General features: G+C 46.1%; 1 protein-coding gene across 4 annotated transcripts in view; it reads right to left on the bottom strand.

Moving 5' to 3' along the window:
• Nucleotides 1-5,060: 5,060 nt before the first annotated feature.
• LOC132807146 (zinc finger protein 229-like) overlaps nt 5,061-23,335 on the bottom strand; it is a 30,375-nt gene continuing 12,100 nt past the window's right edge. For 2 of the 4 annotated variants that reach the window (XM_060821469.1, XM_060821472.1), the window contains exons 2-3: nt 9,137-13,117; nt 5,061-5,296 (exon numbers count right to left, since the gene is read on the bottom strand). In XM_060821469.1, coding sequence (XP_060677452.1) covers nt 11,595-12,788 — 1,194 coding nt within the window. In that variant the 5' untranslated portion in view covers nt 12,789-13,117 and the 3' untranslated portion in view covers nt 5,061-5,296; nt 9,137-11,594. Of the gene's footprint in view, nt 5,297-9,136; nt 13,118-19,794; nt 19,895-19,929; nt 20,020-23,335 lie in introns of those variants that run through there. The other 2 variants (XM_060821468.1, XM_060821470.1) reach the window with 2 other exon arrangements.

Raw genomic sequence — 23,335 nt, 5'->3', positions numbered from 1 at the left:
TTCACCCAGTTTTCCCCCCCCAAACCGTCTGTCCCTCGAATCTTTTTATCTTCTTCTCCCACCGCACCCTCTGTCCCCATGTCTCCCTCTGTCCCCACCCGCCTTCCTGTCCATTCTCTCTCCCTCCCCAACCCCGTCTTTGATCCCTCTTTGATCGCTGCCATCAAAACCCTTTCAGAAGAGAGAGAGAATGGATGGTGATGACTCTGTTAGAGATAGGGGTGCATGAGAAATGGCTAACTTTTTAAAATTGAGAAAAGCTAAAATGATAATATTCAGAAGCATCATCAAAGTCTGAAAGCATGTTCACGGTGGCTCAGTGGTTAGCACTGTTGCCTCACAGCACCAGGGTCCCAGGTTCAATTCCAACCTCTGGTGACTGTCTGCATGGGTTTCCTCCAGGTGCTGCAGTTTCCTCCCACAGTCCAAAGATGTTAGGTGAATTGGCCATGTTAAATTGTGCATTAGTCTGAGGGAAAAGGGGTTTGGGTGGGTTACTCTCTGAAGTGTGGACATGTTGGGCCGAAGGGCCTGTTTCCACACTGTAGGGAGTCTAATCTAATTTATAAAAAAGTTGCAGACAGCTTTCTTAAACTTGCATTGATATATGCACAGTCAGGCCACAGTTGAGGACAGGCTGTGACGGAGTAATGACCTATTCCTAGTCTTGTGAAATTGGTTCTGACCTAAGGAAACAACTCTTCGGTCTGTGCCAACCAGATATGCTAAATTAACCTAGTCCCATTTGCCAGCACTTATCCCACAACCGTGTGGGCGACACGGTGGCACAGTGGTTAGCACTGCTGCCTCACAGCGCCAGAGACCCGGGTTCAATTCCCGTCTCAGGCGACTGACTGTGTGGAGTTTGCACGTTCTCCCCGTGTCTGCGTGGGTTTCCTCCGGGTGCTCCGGTTTCCTCCCACAGTCCAAAGATGTGCGAGTCAGGTGAATTGGCCATGCTAAATTGCCCATAGTGTTAGGTAAGGGGTAAATGTAGGGGTATGGGTGGGTTGCGCTTCGGCGGATCGGTGTGGACTTGTTGGTCCAAAGGGCCTGTTTCCACACTGTAAGTGATCTAATCTAAAAAAAACCCCTCTAAACCTTCCTATTCATGCACCCATAGAACACAGAACATAATAGACCCTTTGCCCCACGATGTTGTGCCAAGGATTATTCCTAATCTAAATTAAAATAACCTATCCTACGCATCCCTCTATTTACTGCATGTGCATGTCCAGAAGTCGCTTAAGTGTCCACCACCACCACTGGCGACGCACTCCATGCATTCACAACTCTCTGCGTAAAGAACCTACATCTGATGCCTCCTCTATACCTTCCTCCTAATATCTTAAAACTATGACCTCTCGTGCCAATCAATCTCTGGCTATCGACTCTATCCATGACTCTATTCATTACCTTGTATACCTCGATCAGGTCACCTCTCTTCCTCTTTCTCTCCAGAGAGAAAAGTCCGAGCTTAGTCAACCTCTCTTCATAAGACAAGCCCTCCAGTCCAGGCAGCATCATTGTAAACCTTTTGCACCCTCTCCAAAGCCTCCGTGTCTTTCCCATAATAGGGCAACCAGAACCGGACACAATATTCCAAGTGTTCTCACCAGGGTCTTGTAGAGCTGCAGCAAAACCTTGCAGCTCTGAAACTCAATCCCCCTGTTAATGAAAGCCAAAACACCATATGCTTTCTTAACAACCCTATCTACTTGGGTGATAACTTTGAGAGATCTATGCACTTGGACACCAAGATCTCTCTGTTCCTCCACACTGCCAAGAATCCTACCTTTAATCCTATATTCAGCATTCAAGTTCGACCTTCCAAAATGCATCACTTCGCTTTTATCCAGGTTGAACTCCATCTGCCATTTCTCAGCCCAGCTTTGTATCTTGTCTATGTCGCGCTGCAGCCTGCACTAGTCCTCGAAACTATCAACGGCACTTCCAACCTTTATGTCATGAGCAAATTTACTAACCTACCCCTCAACCTCCTCATCCAAGTCATTTATAAAAACTACAAAGAGCAGAGGCCCAAGAACAGAGCCCTGCGTGACACCACTCACCACTGACCTCCAGGCAGAACACTTTCCATCTACAACCACTGTCAGCCTTCTGTCAGCCAACCGATTCTGAATCTAGACAGCCAAATCTCTCTGTATCCCATACCTCCTGACTTTACGAATGAGCCTATCATGGGAACCTTATCAAATGCCTTGCTGAAGTCCATATACACTGCTTGACCTTCGTTGACCTGTCTTGTCACCTCCTCAAATAACTCAATAAGATTTGTGAGGCATGACATGCCCCTCACAAAGTCATGCTGACTGCCTTTAATCATACTATGCTTTTCGAAGTAGTCATAAATCCTATCCCTCAGAATTCTTTCCAAAACCTTGCTGACCAGAGCCAAAAGACTGACTGGTCTGTAATTGCCAGGGATTTCCTTATTCCCCTTCTTGAAAAGAGGAACAATATTTGCCTCCCTCCACGGCACGGTGGCACAGTGGTTAGCACTGCTGCCTCACAGCGCCTGAGACCCGGGTTCAATTCCCGACTCAGGCGACTGACTGTGTGGAGTTTGCACGTTCTCCCCGTGTCTGCGTGGGTTTCCTCCGGGTGCTCCGGTTTCCTCCCACACTCCAAAAATGTGCGGGTCAGGTGAATTGGCCATGCTAAATTGCCCGTAGTGTTAGGTAACGGGTAAATGTAGGGGTATGGGTGGGTTTCGCTTCGGCGGGTCGGTGTGGACTTGTTGGGCCGAAGGGCCTGTTTCCACACTGTAAGTCTAATCTAATCTAATCCTCCAGTATGATTCCCATGGAGAGTGAGGAAGCAAAGACCTTCGCCAGCAGCTTAGGAACTTCCTTTCTCGCTTCCCAGAGTAACTCAGGATAAATCTGGTCTGGCCTGGGGATTTATCAATCTTAATGTTTGCCAAAATGTCCAGCACACCATCATAAATCTTGATCTGTTCAAACCTATTTTCCAGCTCCGCAAAGTTCTCATTCACAACAAGGTCCCTTTCCTTAATGAAAGCCGAAACAAAAAACTTATTTAGGGCTTCCTCTATCTACTCAGACTCCACGCACAAGTTCTCTACACTGTCCCTGACCGGCCCTACCATCTCACTGATCATTCCTTTATTCCTCACATATAAGTAAAATACCTTTGGGTTCTCACTAATCTTTCCTGTCAAGCCTTTTTCGTGTCCCCTCTAGGCTCTCCTCAGTTCGTATCTGATGTTCGTCCACATCCCGCAACTCTGCTCTCAGACCCCACCCCTCCAACCGTAACAAGGACAGAACGCCCCTGTGCTCACCTTCCACCATACAAACCTTCGAATAAACCAAATCATCCGCCGACATTTCCGCCACCTCCAAAAAGACCTCACCACCAGGGATATATTTCCCTCCCCATCCCTTTCCGCCTTCCGCAAAGACCATTCCCTCCGTGACTACCTGGTCAGGTCCACGCCCCCCTACAACCCACCCTCCCATCCTAGCACTTTCCCCTGCCACCGCAGGAACTGTAAAACCTGTGCCCACACCTCCTCCCTCACCTCTATCCAAGGACCTAAAGGAGCCTTCCACATCCATCAAAGTTTTACCTGCACAACCATTAATATCATTTATTGTATCCGTTGCTCCCGATGCGGTCTCCTTTACATTGGGAAGACTGGGTGCCTCCTAGCAGAGCGCTTTAGGGAACATCTCCGGAACACCCGCACCAATCAACCACATCGCCCCGTGGCCCAACATTTCAACCCCCCCTCCCACTCTGCCGAGGACATGGAGGTACTGGGCCTCCTTCACCGCCGCTCCCTCACCACCAGATGCCTGGAGGAAGAACACCTCATCTTCGGCCTCGGAACACTTCAACCCCAGGGCATCAATGTGGGCTTCAACAGTTTCCTCATTTCCCCTTCCCCCACCTCACCCGAGTTCCAAACTTCCAGCTCAGCACGGTCCCCATGACTTGTCCGGACTTGTCCTACCGGCCTATCTCCTTTTCCACCGATCCACTCCACCCTCTCCTCCCTGACCTATCACCTTCATCCCCTCCCCCACTAACCTATTGTATTTTATGCTACTTTCTCCCCACCCCCACCCTCCTCTAGCTTATCTCTCCACCTTCAGGCTCACTGCCTTTATTCCTGATGAAGGGCTTTTGCCCGAAACGTCGATTTCGCTGCACTTTGGATGCTGCCTGAACTGCTGTGCTCTTCCAGCACCACTGATCCAGAATCTGGTTTCCAGCATCTGCAGCCATTGCTTTTACCAGGGCTTTTCTGGAGGTGAATTAACTTTCACACTTTTTATTCTAGTCCTTAGGTCCCTTTTAAATCTTTCCCCTCTCACTCTAAATCTGTGCCATCTGGTTTGGGACTCCCCTACCTTGGAGAAAAAGCGTACAAAAGTTGAGCAACCAGACAAAATTCAAAAGGAAGAAAATGTACAGCCTGAGGGAAACAAAAAAATTATGGCTCCCGCCTTTTTTACCCCAGATTGGCAATTGGACACAAGACCTGTCAGTAACACCCAGCGCCGGCTGCCATTGGTCAGGTGGAGTAAAGTATGCTCTGATTGGAGGAGGCGCGGATGACGCGGATCACAAGGAGGAGACGGAAAGAAGAAGAAAAACAAAGATGGCGGTGCGCGGTGAATGGAGGCGACAGGTCGGAGCGGAGGGTGAAGCCCTCTCCACCAATCCCAATCCCTGCGGTCATTGCGGACTAATCAGAGAGCGACATTCGGCGGGGGTGGGGTGGGACAAACGACGACTGCAAAGCCGGCCGCCATTGGGCAGGTGGAGTAAGGTGTTTTCTGATTGGAGGGGGCGCAGATGACGCACATCACTGAAGGAGGAGACGGAAAGCAGCAGAAAAACAAAGATGGCGGCGCGAGGCTGCGGTTTTATCATCGACTCAGCGGGCGGTTACTGAGGGAGGGGGAGAGCAGACAGGCATCGTTTACCTCAGAAAATACCTTTAAAATTAAAGTCGGAACATTTCAAACAGAAGTTTTGAAGAAAAGAAGAGTCCCCTGTGGGGTTTATTTTTGTATAATTCCCGGGAAGGGGGAGGTGACGGTTACCGGGTGAACGGGAGAAACAAATTTAAAATGTCGGCGGAGCACAAGCTGGAGGAGAGGCTGCACTCGGTGCTGTGCTGGACCGTGTCCCTGGAGCTGCCCGCGGCTTCACTCTACCAGGTACCGGGCTGGGCTGGACAGGGCTGAGGGGGACAAGGCGGATCACCATTAACCTGGAGCCACAATCACTCCCGTTCCTAAAAACAAACATAATTTATATTAAAATCACCATCTAATTCTCCATACACCTTCTATAATCCCATCCCCATCCACGCAGGAGGTCACAGGCTGCACCATCTGACTGAACTGATCCTGTATAAAATTGTGCACAATGTGTAGATATCTCTCTTTGTAAAATATACAATGTTATTTAATATATATTAGGTATAAAATATTGCCACCATGGGAATTTGCAGCACTTCACAGAGCACTGTAGAAGATCACAGGCAATGTTGTGTACGAGAGCCCGTGTAAACCTCCATGTGGTTATGTTTTATAAATATAATTTGAGGTAATCACATGTGAAATGCAGTCGTTGGTTCGGATTTTTATGTGTCTGTGTGTCTAGGTATGTTATTTGGATCCTGGGGTTTTGTCTAGCCCAGTGATGTTTGGCCATGGAGGAAGGGGAGTCAGGTACTAATTAATCTTTCTGCGAAATCCAGCCCCTTGATCAAGAGCTTCACTTCTTTAAGATTGTCATCTTCCAAAGAATCAACCTACCCAGCATATATATGGGCCTGTATATATGTACTGTTGTGCCTGAATGCTGGAAATCCTTTTTTCAAGCCAAAGAATTCTCCAGTATATTTCCTATTCTCCATGCTTGGCAAATTGGACTTGTTTGACTTTTGTCCTTGCACGTTGGGCGGCACAGTGGCTAGCACTGCTGCCTCTCAACGCCAGAGACCTGGGTTCAATTCCCACCTCAGACTGTGTGGAGTTTGCACATTCTCCCTACGTCTGTGTGGATTTCCTCCAGGTGGCTCCGGTTTCCTCCCCCAGTCCAAAAATATGCAGGTTAGGTGAACTGGCTATGCTAAATTGCCCGTAGGGGCAGGGGTAAATGTAAGGGAATGGGTCGGTGTGGACTTATTGGGCCGAAGGGCCTGTTTCCACACTAAGTAATCTAATCTAATCTATCTTCAAATATTGTGAACAATAGTCTGATCATGACATCAGAGGAGGCAGACATGTTAATGTTTGTGTTTTATTTAGCTTTCACTGCCAGTCATGGTATTGGATCCAGGCATGAGATAAGCTCTAAACAAAAGTAAGAGATGTCAACTGCATTCAACAATATATTCTTTTGGTGGGTGAGTGAGGCCATTCATGGGTATTTTAATCTGAGTCTGATCCTAAAGCACCCAGCACATCAGAATGTTCTTCCTCGTACATAAAGTGAGGATGTTATAAAGCTTTCACCGATGCACATCTAGGGAAGATAAATTTGGCAAACCAGGAAAAGAGAGAGCAGGTCCACTTTAACTTTGGTTCCCAAGACCCAGAGCACTCCTTTATATACTAGGCATGTGGCAGGACCACACGTAATGAGTGAGGGACCCTGTGCTTATTTTACACTAGGGACACATTGAAGATGCTCCCTTAAATTTCGCAAGATGATCTGGAGCCAGATGAACCCGATGAAGAATCTTTAACCGCATAGCGTGAGTTCCATTACAGATCAAAATCTTCCTCACATTCTCACAAACATCCTCCCATGTTTCTAAAGTGATCTCAACTCTGTCTCTCATACCTCACGTAGTCACTCAATGTCACCTGAGAACACCACCCCCACAGCTGATTAAAGAGTACTCTCTCTGTGAGTTCCTAGCATGGAGCACCCTCTTCTCAGTATCACATTTTTAACACTCAGATTAACTCAACCTTGAGTATACTCAATGACCCTCTAACTGCACGAAGACATCTCCACTTCAGAACACAATTCCTCTTGCTAATATACCACTTGTGTTGCTCATTGCTTGTTGCACCTGTCTAACAGCTGGCATTGATTGGTGTAGAATGATGCTGAGGTCCCTTTGTACATACACACATCATTCCTGATGAAGGGCTCGTGACCAAAATGCCAACTCTTCTGCTCCTCGGATGCTACCTGACCTATGTATTTCCAGCGCTACACGTTTTAACTCTGATCTCCAGCACCTGCAGTCCTCACTTTCTCCATATTCTAATATATCACCATTTAAACATTGCTTTGAAGAAAGCATAAATGAGGTGCAAAGGCTATAATTTCACATTGTGTAAGAATACCAGTGAGAGAGGGTCATGTCATTTTGTGGCTAGTTTTCTGCCTGTTTGTCTAACGTAGTGTCCTTGCTTGCTGTCTGTATAGGGTCTTGCAAATTCATAGCTGCTGTTTTAGTGTTGGTGGGTTTGTGGGTTTGTGGGTGACTATGATGCCAAGGACATGAGTAATCTGACAGTCATTTCCAAGATGTTTTTGATGTAGGGGAGAGTATCTAGGGTCATTGGTCATGGTTTGTCTACTTGTTTGGGATTATTGCTGAAAAACCTGCCAACTGTGTTCATTAGGTACCTATTCTTTTCAAAAAGTGTTGGACAGAGGGAATTGTAATCTGCGGTGAAGCTCAACCTTCATTCAGACAGAGAGACAAGCAGAAGCAGCTTCAGAAGCTCAAGATCCAACTTACACATTTTGACAATAGGCAGGCTTTGATTGGCAGGAAGACAAGACTACTTTTAGTCTTTCACAACACCCCGTTAGCCCATGGAAAGACTGTGGCACGTTTTTGCAGGCACAGAGGAGCATGTGCAGTGCTTGCTGACACAGAGGGGCATGCTCAGTTGAGATGTTGGTGTTAACTGACAAATTGAGTGTTCAAATGCCAATGGGAGGGAAAAAAAACATTTTTTCCCCCTCTGCTTGACATTTTATTCCTTTACCATTTTGTCTGGCTGCTCTGGCTTTGTATGTTTTTTCCCCAGGTACAGGAGTCCCATACTAGAGAGGCATAGGTGTAGGGTACGAGGAGAAAGGTTTAAAAGGGACCTAAAGGGCAGAGGGTGGTGTGTGTATTAAACAAACTACCAAAGAAAGTTGTGGAGGCTGTTAAAATTACAACACTTGAAGGCATCTATATATGAATAGGAAGGGTTGAGAGATATGGGCCCAATGCTGGCAAATGGATCACCAGATTAATTTAGAATATCTGGTTGGTGCCGACCAAAGGCTTTGTTTCCATGTTGTACAACTCTGACTGTATTTCTACATAGTCAGAACCAATTTCACAAGACAAGGAAAAGGCCATTCACCCCTTACAGCCTATCCTGAGCTGTAGCCTAACTGCACATACTTCCATGCAAGTTTCAGAAAGATTTCTGCAGCTTTTTTTTTAAAAAAATGAACATGCTTTCAGATTTTAACGACATTTCTGAATATATCATTATAGCTATTGTAAATTATAAAACACAGCCATTTCTCATGCACCACAGTCTCCCATATAGAGTCATCACCATCCAATTTTTCCTTCTCTCCTGAGGGCTTGATCCTGCGATCAAACAGGGTGTGTGTGTGTGTATATATGTATATATATGAAGGAAGAGAAAATGGATAAGGGGTGGGGGTTTCAAAAAGACTGGGTGGACAGAGGGTGGGAGGAGAAAATGGAGGGGTGCAAAGTGTTAGGAGAGAAAATATCGGGGTACAGACTATGGGGGGGGGAAGAGAGACAGACAGAGACACAGACAGACAGACAGAGACACAGACAGACAGACAGACAGAGAGGGGGGAGGAGAGAGAGAGAGAGAGAGAGAGAGACAGACGCAGAGAGAGAGAAAGAGACACACAGATACAGAGACACAGTAGATGGAGAGAGACAGCACAAATCCCATCTTCCCCTGGACTGATGTCAGTTTCCATTGAACTGGAACCCACTCCTCCTACAGCAGACTCGGGGGTGATCATTTGTCAATATACACACGGCTATATAATCCCTTAAGACCATTTAGCCTATCTAACTCACACCGACAGCATCTCACCCAGATCCACTGCTTACCCTACAGGTCCAATGAGTAATCCACTGGAAGATGCACAACATTGGACACGTTGACACAGCCGATCCACCCAAAACTGGAGATCTTTGGACTGTGGGAGGAAACCAGAGCACGTGGAGGTAATCCATGCAGACACAAGAGGGAAAGAACATGCCAAAAAGTGTACACAGACAGTCGCCAGAGGGTGGAATCAAACCCGGGTTCCTGATGCTAAGAGGTTAACTTTCCCTCTTTTCCCCTCCAACTTGTCTAAGATGGCTTCTAGCTCCATATGTGAGCTGAAGGTCCTCCAGCCTGTGTTTGCGCTGGATCACAGCATCCAGAGCCTCCCACCTTCTGCAAATCGAAAGACAAATCCCACCCTGCCCTCTCCAATGTAACTGCTTAAATCGTTTCTAGTAGCTGAGCAGAGGCTGATAGTCAAGTTCAGAACCCAGGGGGAAGGCCTCAACTGGAACCTTGGGTTCATGTCACACTACAAGTGACCCAACTACACTCTCCACTCTCTCATACACACTGTCTCTGACACAAACACCCTCACATGCTTATACTCCATCTCACACACTACCAAGCATGCACACACGCAAACACACTCACGCACATGCACACAGTCTGTCTCTCTCTCATGCAAGCACGCAGGTCTATGGGGTGAATTTGAATTTGCAGAATTATATCTGCAGATATATTCTATTTGCTCAAAAAGTGCACAAACTCCAGGCAGTAAATCCATGTCATAATTTATAAATTTCTACTTTGAGTCAGACTGGTTCGATTTCCAAAATTGGGGTACAGACTAACCTCACATCTTTCATGCATTGTCTGAGCAGAGATGTCACCTTTTTGTAAAACCATATGTGATCTCGAGAATGTGACTGAAAATTAGTTCTGGGATTTACATATTAATGAACTGAAACCTGCAACCTGTTCTAAAAGATGAAAGACTTAACGGCAATCTAGCTTCGTTCAATATATCATTTCAGTTGCATGGCACTGTAATCTTTTGCTATAAATTCTGTCATATGATCCTGTTCTACAGCCACCTGACGAAGGAGCAGCACTCCGAAAGCTCATCCTTCCAATTAAACCAGTTGGACTCTAAACGCGACATTGTGAGATTTTTAAACTTTGTTACTAGTGAATACAGTCTACACCTCCCATTGCTGCCAGTAAAAACTTTAAAATGCTGACGAAATGACAATTTCTAACGATAGTAGCTACTCACTCACTGCTCCTTCTGAGACAGGATATTGGTAGCTTAGAGCGAGAGGCTGAAAGAGATGAGCAGCTTTGAGACAAAAACCTGTTGGATCTCATAGCTTTCAATGAGAGTCTCAGCCTATCGGTGAAGTTCAGGTGACCTTTACTGCCACCAAACTTTGTTACAGCTTCAGATCTCCGCAGCAAAAAAGCTGACAAAAAGTAGCTAATTTCTTTTTTAAAAAAAAAGTTCACAGTCAAAGCCCACGCACCCATTCTCCAACCCCCCCCCCCCCGCTTTACTATTGATCAGCACTGAGTTGTCCCTTTGCAGTACAGCCTTAACCAGTGGGAAATATTGCCTCATTCAGCAATTTCAACCCAGTCACCCTATTCAAATCAGTTTCTCTCCACTCATTTGCTGGAGAGTGGGGGAGGTGCAGTCAAGAGTTAACCACACTGCTGTGCGTCTGGAGTCACATGTCAGCCAGATGGGGTAAAGGATGCAGCTGGGACCACAGTGAATCCTTTTCCGCAACAGCAGTTTCCTTCCCTAAAAAGGGCAGGAGTGAATCAGATGGGGTTTTCTTTCCCCTGAAGATGGTTTCCTTAGATTCTGAACTTCTGACCGAATTCCAATTGTCATCTGCCACCGCAGGATTCGAACCCGGTATCATCCCATTTCCGCCCCCCCTCACCTCAGTCAAAGCAAAATGCTCAAAGACACAGTATGGTTTTACCCGCTTCATGTTTCTTCCAGGCCCTGTCGGGAGAGAGAGAATGATCGTCCATGTGCACAAAAATATGAGTTCATGGTCTCTTTTGGAAGAGCAGTTTCTCAAATGAACTATGTAGTCATTTTACAGGGAGAAGCATCCAGATAAGGCAACATACATATTAATTGGGTGACCGTTACAATCAATGATCATCAGTAGCAGAGACCAAGCCCTTTACTGTTCTTAACCTTGTTAACTGGATTCATACAATGGATACATTTCCCCTTAGCTGACCTTGCACACTGAATGCTTCCAATATTGTTAAATGGCTCTACATAATGACTGCTTTTCCACCTTGTTAACCCATTATCCTTTCCTCGAGCACCCATTGTTAACTAAGTTTTTATCTGGTCTGAGTCATGCTCAACTGAACCTCTTATTTCACAAAACTCAAAACTTAACTCCTTCCCTGCCTGCTTATACCCTATACACCTTCTCAACGTGAGTCCCCAGAACCGGTAGATAATGGCACTCAGCCATCGCGCCTTCAATCTCCCTGTGATGGCATGTGAACTCGCTGGTGCCTCCGCAGGTGGGAGGAGCGGGTGAATCCCTTCCTGCACTGAGAGCAGCTGAATGGCCTCTCCCCGGTGTGGACCCGCTGGTGGAGCAGCAAGGTGGAAGAATTGATAAATCCCTTCCCGCACTGAGAACAGGTGAATGGCCTCTCCCCGGTGTGAATCCGCTGGTGGATCAGCAGGGTGGAAGAGTTGATAAATCCCTTCCCGCAGTCAGGGCAGGTGAATGGCCTCTGCCCAGTGTGGACCCGCTGGTGGGTCAGTAGGGCAGAAGAATTGATGAATCCCTTCCCACACTGGGAGCAGGTGAACGGCCTCTCCCCAGTATGGACCCGCTGGTGCGTCTGCAGGTTACCCAACCGACTGAACCCCTGCCCGCACATGGAGCAGGTGAACGGCTTCTCCCCAGTGTGGACCCGCTTGTGGGCCAGCAGCGTAGATGACTGAGCAAACCCCTTCCCACACACAGGGCATGTGAATGGCTTCTCTCCCGTATGGACCCGCTGGTGCTTCTGCAGGTTGCCCATCCGACTGAATCCCTTCCCGCATACGGAGCAGGTGAATGGTCTCTCCCCAGTGTGTACCCGCTGGTGGATCAGGAGTGTAGATGACTGAGTGAATCCCTTCCCGCACACTGAGCAGGTGAATGGCCTCTCCCCTGTGTGTACCCGCTTATGGATTAACAGTCTCGATGATTGAGCAAACCCCTTCCCACACACAGGACAGGTGAATGGCTTCTCTCCCGTGTGGGCCCGCTGGTGCGTCTGCAGATTGCCCGTCTGACTGAATCCCTTCCCGCACACTGAGCAGGTGAACGGCCTCTCCCCGGTGTGGACCCGCTTATGGATTAACAGTCGAGATGCCTGAGCAAACCCCTTCCCACATACGGGGCACGTGAACGGCTTCTCTCCCGTGTGGGCCCGCTGGTGAGTCTGCAGGTTGCTCATCCGACTGAATCCTTTCCCGCACACTGAGCAGGTGAAGGGCGTTTCCCTGGTGTGAACGCGCTGGTGTCTCATGAGGTGGGATGCTGCAGTGAATCTCTGCCCACACTGAGAGCAGCTGAACGGCCTCTCCCCGGTGTGAACGCGTCTGTGGGTTTCCAGCGCCGATGGGGAATAGAATCCTTTCCCACAGTCCCCACATTTCCACGGTTTCTCCATGGAGGGTGAGCTTTCCTTGTGTCGCTGTGTTTGAAATTACAAGCAGAACGAATACACAGTCTTTCCCCACCATGAGGTGAGAGATTTTGATCCCCTAAGCGGCGGAGATGATGTGAAGCACTTTTCACAGTCAGCGCACTGAATCTCCCTCACTCAGGTGAGTCAGTATTCTTCCTGCCACACCAGTGTCCAAAATCTTTCAAGCAGACAAAAAGCAAACATTTCTTCTGTTTGAGTACATGCTAATATTCAAATCCCAAAGAATCAAATGGCTCCATCAGAAGTTGATGCGTCAATTGTTTTCAGAAGTTTTTCCCCCACATGACTTTCTGCAAAAAAAATTCACAACATAAGTATTCATTGTCAGTACAGTTAAATAAGAATTACCTAGGTGGCAATTCCTGTAGATTGCCAGATGCCTGATGATCACACATTATCCAGGACACAAGCCTGAAAACCCTCATGCAGCCAGATAGCCTTAAGTGTGTATGGAGGAAAACTTCATTTGGGTGACAATGACCTCGAACAAGCTCCCTACAAAGGTGCTGGAAATGGAGCTGAGTCAGGAACATGATAATGAAATGTCAACACTGTTTGCAAAACGAAAGCCATTAAAAGTTGCTGAATGACTTCCTGCTGTACTATTAAATAAAAAAAAGACAAGAAATACAGGATGTGTAGAAGGTGACGAATAATTTGATATCAGTGTGTGAATCCCTTAAATTCTGCTCAGTTCCATGAGAAACTACCCTTTTAACTGTGAACATGAAAGGGTTCAGAAATTATTTTCACGGATGTTGCCAGGGTTGGAGGATTTGATCTAATAGGGAGAGGCTGAACAGGCTGGGGCTGTTTTCCTGGAGCAGAGGCTGAGGGGTGACCTTATAGAGGTTTACAAAATCATGAGCGGCATGGTTAGGATAAATAGGCAAAGGGTTTTTCCTTGGGTGGGGGAGTCCAGAACTAGAGGGCATAGGTTTAGGGTGAGAGGGGAAAGATATAAAAGAGACCTAAGGGGCAACTTTTCCCACACAGAGGGTGGCACGTGTATGGAATGATCTGCCAGAAGAAGTGGTGGAGGCTAGTGCAATTGCAACATTTAAAAGGCATTTGGATGGGTATATGAATAGGAAGGGTTCGGAGGGATGTGGGCCAGGTGCTGGCAGGTGGGACTAGATTAGGTTGGGATATCTGGTCGGCATGGACGGGTTGGACTGGAAGGTGACACGGAGGAAAGAAGCGATCCTTTGAGGGTGCAAACTGTATATGTGCCAAACGGAGGAAATACCCAAGGAAAATACCTTTCAGAGGGAAGAGAGAGCATCTGAGTACCTTTGCAGAGTCTGCTCCCACCCTGGATTCACTCCATTTGCTACAAGTGAACAGTGCTTCCTTCCTCTCTTTCCCTCCCAAGATGAGAAGTGGAAAGGAGGAGACATTGCTTTGCTCCCAGATGTTGCCCAGAGGGAGGGAGTTTCACTCTGAAACTGACAGCCTATGGACAAGTTCTACAAATGTACAGGATCTGCTCAGATGAGGAGACACGTGACAGACACTTGGAAGTCTCAAGGATGTCCTCATAAGAATAGGGTACAATGCTCAACTCACCGACCGCGAATTCCGAAATGCCACAGCAAAAAACCGTATTGACCTCCTTAGGAGAAAGGCATGAACTTTGTTGTCCAGTACTTCCCTGCAGTCGAAAAACTACTCCCATGTTCTTCGCAGCAAGCTAAACATTATCAATGAGAACGAGCACCTCGCCAAGACTTTCCCCACGCCTCCAATTCTCACCTTTAAACCACCACCAAACCTCCAAAAGATCATTATTCGCAGCAAACTACCCGGCTTTCAGGACAACACCATGCAACCCTGTCATGGCAGAGGCTGCAAGATGCATCAAAGTGTCGAATGCATACCACCATTACATATGGGGACACCACCCACTATGCGTGCGGCAGGTACTTGTAAGACCTGGCTGAAGCATGTAAGAGACACAAAGATGCCTTGAGGCATGGTACATTGGTAAGACTGAGCAGAGGCTACAGCAACAGATGAATGGACACTACACAACAATCACCAGGCAGGAGTGTACCCTCCCATTTGACTTCAAACCTTCAGGTGACTATCCTTCAAGGCAGACCTCTGGACAGGCAACAACGCAAGTGGCCAAGCAGAGGCCGATAGCCAAGTTTAGTACCCATGGGGGAATGGTCTCAGCTAGGTCCTTGGGTTCTTGTCAGACTACAGATGACCCCACTACACTACACATACTTTCTCTCTCTCACACCCCCACACACACATTCCTGATTAGAATAGATAACTTACAGTGTGGAAACAGGCCCTTTGGCCCAACAAGTCCACACCGACCCGCCGAAGCACAACCCACCCATACCCCTACATTTACCCCTTACCTAACACTACGGGCAATTTAGCATGGCCAATTCACCTGACCCGCACATCTTTGGACTGTGGGAGGAAACCGGAGCACCTGGAGGAAACCCACGCAGACACGGGGAGAACGTGCAAACTCCACACAGTCTGTCGCCTGAGTCAGGAAGATCCTACAGACCTTCTCTCATACGCTCACACATACAAACCCACAGACGCACCCTCTCACACATACAGACACAGACAAGGTCTTTTCTCCAGGATGGGAGTGTCCAAAACCAGAGGACAGAGGTTTGAGTGGGAGAGGGGAAAGATTTAAAAAGAGACCTAAACAGCATCTTTTCCAAACAGATGGCGATGCATGTATGGAATGAACTGCCAGAGGAAGTGGCCAGTACAACTTATTTTAAAAGGCATCGGAATGAGTATGTGAATAGAAAGGGTTTGGATGGATATCGATCAAATGCAATTAGATTTACATAAAGTATCGTTCAGCATGGATGTGTTGGATTGAAAAGTCTATTCCCGTCCTGTATATCTCCATGACTATTTGATAACAGATCCTTTATTTCTGTTGATGTAAATATCCTTATAAATCATAGCTGGGTACTAATAGTTAGGTGTAAAAAGGAGAGAGAATTCCTCAATTAGGGCACTAGAAGAATCCTGGGAGACCCCGATTTCTAGTTTACTTCCTAATGATAAAACGTTAAGCACGAGCACCGACTATGTATTGATTTCTAATTTTGTTTCATTTTTCTGGTTTTATTCCCTGCTACGGTGACACTCCACGTCTGGATGATTGATAGGTTGGGAGATTGTGGGTTGGGCCTTAATTAACTGAATGTTCTATTGATCCAGAAGGTGTAAAAAGGGAGTCAAAGCTTCAGCAGAATTCCTGCAGAGCTGAGAATTTATGACATTTCACTCTCTGTGGGAACTGGGAGATCAGCAGAGGACAGATAAATCAGGACCTGTAATTCGAGCTGACACCAGACTACCATGTTATCAGTGCTTTGATTGGCAGTGCCAACCCTCTACCTTTACCTAGCTTCCCATTCAACTTGAATGCCACATACTCCCTCGATAACCAGGATCCAATCCTCGTCATCCTGAAGACTCTGTAAAGAGTCTCAGGTCATAATTATTCTCTTCAATGTGTGCAGTCAATTCATTCACTTTGTTACAATGCAGCACACATTTAGACAGAGATTTTAGTTTCAATTTTTAATGATCTTTTGAATCCAGCATTGAATGCTGGTTGATTTATTCTCCTGTCCCTTTCTATCATTCTCTGATGTTCATTTTCCACATCACTACATTGTTCACCAGCCTTGATTTGGATTGAACATGCTAAATAGCCCGTAGTTTCCAGGGATGTGCAGGTTAGGTGGGTTAGCCAATGGGAAATACAAGGTTATATATTCATAGCAATAGAAGCAGGAGTAGGCCATTTGGCCCACTGAGCCTGCTCCACCATTCAGTAAGATTGTGGCTGATCTATCCGTCATCTCAGCTCCTCCTGCCTGCATTATCCCAACTATCCACAATTCCCCTACCATGGAAAAACCCATCCAACTAGGTCTTGAATATACTTACCACTCCCTTGGGCAGAGAATTCCATAGAGTCATGACTATCCGGGAAAAGCAGTTTATCCTCATCTCTGTCCTAAATCTACTCCTCCCCCTAATCTTGAGGCCATGTCTCCTCAGCTGAAAATGTGTTGCTGGTTAAAGCACAGCAGGTCAGCAGCATCCAAGGAACAGGAAATTCGACGCTTCGGGCCAGAGCCCTTCATCAGGAATGTAGGGCTATGGCCCGAAACGTCGAATTTCCTGTTCCTTGGATGCTGCCTGACCTGCTGTGCTTTAACCAGCAACACATTTTCAGTTCTGATCTCCAGCATCTGCAGACCTCACTTTTTACGCCATGTCTCCTCATCCTAATCTCACCCACCAGCAGAAACACCTTGGTAGGATGGGGCCCATCAGCTGCTGGCATGCCCTTCGGAGGAGGCAGCATGGACTTGATGGGCCGAAGGCTTGCTTCGACACTGTGGGGCTATGATTTCCCGCAGTTGTGTTTGCCCCAGACCGCAGCACCCAGAACCTCGCACCTTCTGCAAATCGAAAGATAAGTCCCACCCTGCTCTCTCATGTGTGTTATCTAACTGCTTAATCATTTCAAGTGAATACAGTCCTCGCCTCCCACTGCTGCCAATAAACTTTACAATGCTGATGAAACAACTCAATACCTACAGTACTGAAAATTGTAAGGCTTCGAATGAGATCAGTTACTGATTCACCTATTCTTCTGTTGCACAGCATTGGAAATACAACGTTGGAGGTTAAAAGAACTGAGCAGTATTAAACAAAACCCCACCAAATCACTAGGCTCCCTGTTCAGCACAGTTCACTTACTGCTAGTAAACCTTAAAGCAATTCATCCCCACACTGCAATGAATTCCCAGTTTCCAAAATCCCAGATCTACTCACTCAGTCACTGTCTCACAAATGAAAGATTTTGTTATAACTTCTGCTCCCAGTAAGGGCAAAACATCTTTGAAAGCTGCTGTCAAAGTCCAGTCTTCACAACGACACTTCTGCTTTTACTGAAGACGATTAGTCACATAGCACAAAGAGACACCAATCGGTCCAACTCATCTGTGCCACCCAGATATCTGAACCTCATCTCATTCCATTTGCTAGCATTTGGCCCATATCCTTCTGAATCCTTCCTATTCATATATTCATCCAGATGCCTTTTAAATGTACTAATCTCCACCACTTCCTCTGGCAGCTCATTTCATTCCATATATGCACCACCCTCTGCATAAAAAAAGTTGCCCCTCAGGTTCCTTTAAAATCTTTCCCCTCTCACCTCAAACCGATGCCATCTAGTTTTGCACTCCCCTACTCTGGGGAAAAGATCTTAGCTCTTCAGCCTATTCTTGCTCCTTATGAACTGGTGGAAGTTCACCCCTCAGCCTCTGATGCTCCAGGGAAAACAGCCTCAGCCTATTCCACCTCTCCCTTTAACACAAACATTCCAACTCTGGCATAAGCCTTGTAAATCCTTTCTGAACTCTTTCAAAGTTTTGCAGCATCTTTCTTGTGGCAGGGAGACCAGAACAGAACAGAACAGAACACATTATTCAAAAGTGGCCTTATCAACTTGACCACCATTCCTATGCTGAACACACTGGCCAATGCTTTTGGAAAGCATACCAAAAACCTTCTTCACTATCCTATCTACCTGCAACTCCACTTTCAAGGAACTGTGAACCTGCACTGCAAGTTCTCTTTGTTCAGCAACAGTCACCGTTAACTTAGACCTGTCCTGATTTGTGTTGCCAAAATGCAACCTCATATTTATCTAAATTAAAACATACCATTCCTCAGCACATCAGCCCATCCAATCAATTCTAATTTATATTGAACTTTGTCCTTTTTCATTCCTTAAAAGCTAAAAATCTCCACCCCACATTTTGCTGAACCTAATCCCTGCTGCACCTCATCCTGAAGAGTCTGGTTCATGCTAATTAACAGGCCCACACACAGGAGAGATCTAATTGAAACATACAGAATACTGAATGGTCCAGACATTGGGAATATTGGGAAAATGTTTCCATTGCTAGGAGAGACTCGGCCGCGAAGATACAGTCTTAGAGTAAAGGGAAGACCTTTCAGAAAGGAGAGAAGGGAGAAATTTCTTCAACCCAACTGACAGACTGGATAGGCTGGGATTTCTTTCACTAGAGCATAGGAGGCCAAGAGGTGAACTTATAGATGATTATAAAATGAGTGGTATGGATGAGGTGTACGGCAGGTATTCTTTCCTTAGGGTGGTGGTTTCATGATGCAGGGGCAAATTTTGAAGGTGAGAGGAGAAAGATTTTAAAAAGATATGAAGTGCACCATTTCAGTGTGGCTTGTGTGTGAAATGAATGTCCGGAAGAAGTGATGGATGCAGTTACAGCTGCAATGTTTAAAAGGCATTTGGATAAGTACATGAATAGGAAAGGTTTGGAGGGATATGGGCCAAACACTGGCAGGTGGTATTAGTTTAGTTTGACAACATAGTCAGCGTGGACTATTTGGACTGAAGGTTCCATTTCTGTCCTGTATTGGTCTTAAAACCATTTTCTTGCCTTCCACTATAACCATCCATTTCGTTTTTGTTCAAAAATCAGATTAACTCAGCCTTGAACATATTCAAATGACCCCCACACTGCAGGAAGATATCCCCACTTCCAAATTCAATTCCTCTTGCTAATGTACTACTTGTCTTACTCATTGCTTGCTGCGCCTGTCTGACAACTAGCATTGACTAGTGTAGAAGGAGGTCCCTTTGTACATCCACACGTCACTCCTGAAGGGCTCGTGCCCGAAACGTCGATTCTCCTGTTCCTCGGATGCTGCCTGACCTGCTGTGTTTTTACAGCGCCACACTTTTCTACACTGACCACCAGCATCTGCTGTCCTCACTTTCTCCACACCCCAATATATCACCATTTAAACAATGCACCTCCTTTCATTTTTTGTACACAGCAAAGGCTACAACTTTGCATTGTGGTACTGCATTTGCCACGTGTTTGCTAATTGAGATACAGACCTGGACCAACTTTTCCAGAATCTGTCCTCTTCCTGGATTCACTCCCTTTCCTTTCAGTTGCTGCAAATTAACAATTGAACACCAAAACGAAAAACAAATAGAAAAGGGGGTGAGAAAAGTGAATGTTGTGCTCACACATGTTAGACAGAGGAAGATAGACGCAGTCTGGCGTGAAGCTCAATCTTCATTCAGACGGAAAGCAGCAGCATCGTAAGCTCTTATCGAATTTCCGCATTCAGACAATGGAGGGGGCTTTGATTGGCAGGAGGACCACACTCCTTCCGGTCTTCCAAGTTTCCCCATTGGTCTAACGAAAGGAGGTCGCGCGCCGTTTCCGCGGACAGCAATAAGATTCTTGCTGACACCGGCGAACATGCGCAATATGCTCGGTGAGGTTGTTGGTATTCCTGACAGATTTTGTGTTCAAATGACAATAAGAGAAATAAAAAAAGGCTGGAACGACATTTTTTTTTCCCTCTTGCGTCTCGCTATTTTACTCCTTTTGCATTTTGTCTGGCTATTCAACTTTTGTACATCTTTTCCCCTGTGTAGGGGACTCCCAAACTCGGGAGAGAGCATAGGTTTAGGGAAGAAGAGAAAGATTAAAAGGGTCCTAAGGATTAGAAAAAAAAATTTGAACGTTAATTCCCCTTAAGAAATGCCCTCGCTTAAGCCCTGAACATAATACATAAGCCCTGAACATAATCACAAGAGCACAAAAGATATTGTGAAACTTGAAAGGCTTCAGAAACAGTTTGTTAGGATGTTGCTCAGGTTGGTAGGTTTGAGAGACAACGTCAGGCTGGGGCTGTTTTCCCTGGAGCATGGGAGGGTTAGGGGTGACCTTATAGAGGTTTATAAAATCGTGAAGGGCATGGATAGGTTTCTCTGGCGTGGGAGACTTCAAGAACTAGAGAGCATTTGTTTAGGGCGAGAAGGGAAAACGTTTAAAAAGGGACCTAAAGGGCAACTTTTTCACGCAGAGGGTGGTGCATGGACTAATTAAATGTCAAAGGAAGTGGTGGAGGCTACAGCATTTAAAAGGCATCTGGATGGATACATGAATAGGGAGATTTAAATTGATATGGGCCTAGATTAATTTAGGATATCTGCTCGGCACAGACTGAAGGGTTTGCTTCCATACTCTACAACTCCATTATTCTTTTTCTACATAGTCAGAATCAATTTTACAAGACTACGTCTAGGCCATTCACCCCTCAAAGCCTGTCCTCAACTGTTGCCTAACTGCACATATTTCAATGCAAGTTTGAGAAGGATGTCAGCGGTTTTTTAAATACAATTTAAACTTTAATGATGTTTTTGAATATAATCATTTTCGATAAGGCACTTGCATCTCCCAGGCTGAGTCATCACCATCCATTCTCTCTCTCTTCCAAGAAGGGCTTGATACAGCGATCAAAGAGGGTTCAAGGCATGAAAGATGGTGATGGTGGCGGTGGGACAGACAGAAAAGCCAGAGTCACAGGACCACCAAGACAATGGAGGGACAGAGAATGGGGGAAAGAGAATGACATGCAGATGGAATGGATAGGGGGCAGTGGGTGGGGAGAGGATAGCACAAATCACACTTTCCCAAGACCAATGTCAGGCTTATACTCCATCACACACACAAGCACACACTTTCTCACACACTCACACTCTCTCTCATGCACGCAACCATACAAAAAGTCTATGGGGTGAATTTGCATTTGCAGATCCATTCTATTTGGCTCAAAAAGCACACAATCTGCAGGCAGTCAATCCATGTAATATTTTATAAATTCCTCCTTTGGAAGTAGAATCAGTCAAGATTGGAATACAGAGACTAAACTTCACACCTTTAATACATTGTCTGAGCTGAGCTATTCATCATTTTGTTTCATAAAACCTGAACTTATTTCAAGAATGTGACTTGAAAGTAGTTCTGCGATTTACAATATTATTGAAATGAAACCTGCAAACCACTGTAAAAGATGGAAGACATAACAGCAATCTAAATTTGTTCAATATATCATTTCGGCTGCATGACACTGTAATCTTTCGATATAAATTATATGTCTTATGATCCTGCATCACAGCTACCTGAAGATTTTTCCAAATAAACCTGTTGAACTATAAACTGGTGCTGCGTGATTTTTAACTTGATCCACCCCAGTTCAACACCTCCAGCTCCTCCACATCGTGTCGATTGACCACAGCCCACACTTCCCAGTGCTGCCAGTAAACGTTACAATGTTTACAACGTTACAGTAAACCTGCACTCCTGAAAAATTTACAATTTCTAATGATACTAGTTACTCATTCACTGCTCTGTCTGATACATGACATTGGAAACTTAGTGCTGGAGGCTGAAAGAAATCAGCAGCTTTAAAACAAAAACCTTTTGGATCTCTCAGCTTTCAATGAGAGTCTGAGCCCAGGTTACCTTTATTGCAACTCAACTTTGTTACAGCTTCAGGTTTTTCCAGGGAAAAGGCATACAAAAAAGTAGCCTTTTCTTTCTTTAAACAACTCAAGGTCAAAGCACATACACTACCCCAACCACCAACCCCTCATCCTACTTTCTTTACTATTGATTTGTATTTGGATCCCTGGTACAGCCTTAACCCATCGGAAGTATTGCCTCACTCAGCAATTTCAACCTACACACTGTATACAAGTGTGTTTCTCCTCACTGACTAGCTGGGGATGGGGGTGGGGGTGGGGGGTGAAGAGGGATGGCAGTCAAGAGTCAACCACACTGTTGTGGGTCTAGAGTCACATGTCAGCCAGACCAGGTAAAGAATGCAGCTGGGACGACTGAATGAATCCTTTCCCACAACGGCAGTTTCCTTCCCTAAAAAGAAAATGTGTGAATCAGATGGCGTTTCTTTTTCCCCCCATGAAAATGGTTACATCATTTGATTCTGAACTCCAAATTTCTGACCGAGTTCCATTTCCACCTTCTGCCGCGGCAGGATTTGAACCCAGGAGTTCCCAGAGGTGGGCTGATAGTCCAGTCGAAAATGGCACTCAGCCGTCGCTCCTTCAATCCCCCTGCGATGGCACATGAACTTGCTGGTGCCTCCACAAGTGGGAGGAGTGGGTGAAACCCTTCCCGCACTAACGTACCTAACACTACAGACAATTTAGCACAGCCAATTCACCTGACCTGCACATTCTTGGATTGTGGGAGGACACTGGAGCACCCAAAGGAAACCCATGCAGACACGGGAAGAATGTGCAAACTTCACACAGACAGTCGCCCAATGTGGGAATCGAACCCGGGTCCCTTGCACGGTTAGGCAGCAATGCTAACCACTGAGCCCGTGCCATTCCTATTCAAATATCTATCCAGATGCCTTTTAAATGTTGCAGTTCTACCAGCCTCCACCACTTCCTCAGCTCATTCCAAACATGCACCACCCTCTGCATTAAAACGTTGCCCCTTAGGTCTCATTATATATCTTTCCCCTCTCACCCTAAACCTACACCCTCTAGTTCTGGACTCCCCCACTCCAAGGAATGGACTTTGTCTATTTATTCTATCCATGCCCCTTGT

Source organism: Hemiscyllium ocellatum (genome assembly GCF_020745735.1).
Source record: "Hemiscyllium ocellatum isolate sHemOce1 chromosome 27 unlocalized genomic scaffold, sHemOce1.pat.X.cur. SUPER_27_unloc_1, whole genome shotgun sequence".
In the NCBI taxonomy this organism is placed as follows: Eukaryota; Metazoa; Chordata; class Chondrichthyes; order Orectolobiformes; family Hemiscylliidae; genus Hemiscyllium; species Hemiscyllium ocellatum.
Note: the sequence above shows the minus strand (reverse complement) of the source record. Positions and strands in the feature narration are given on the sequence as shown.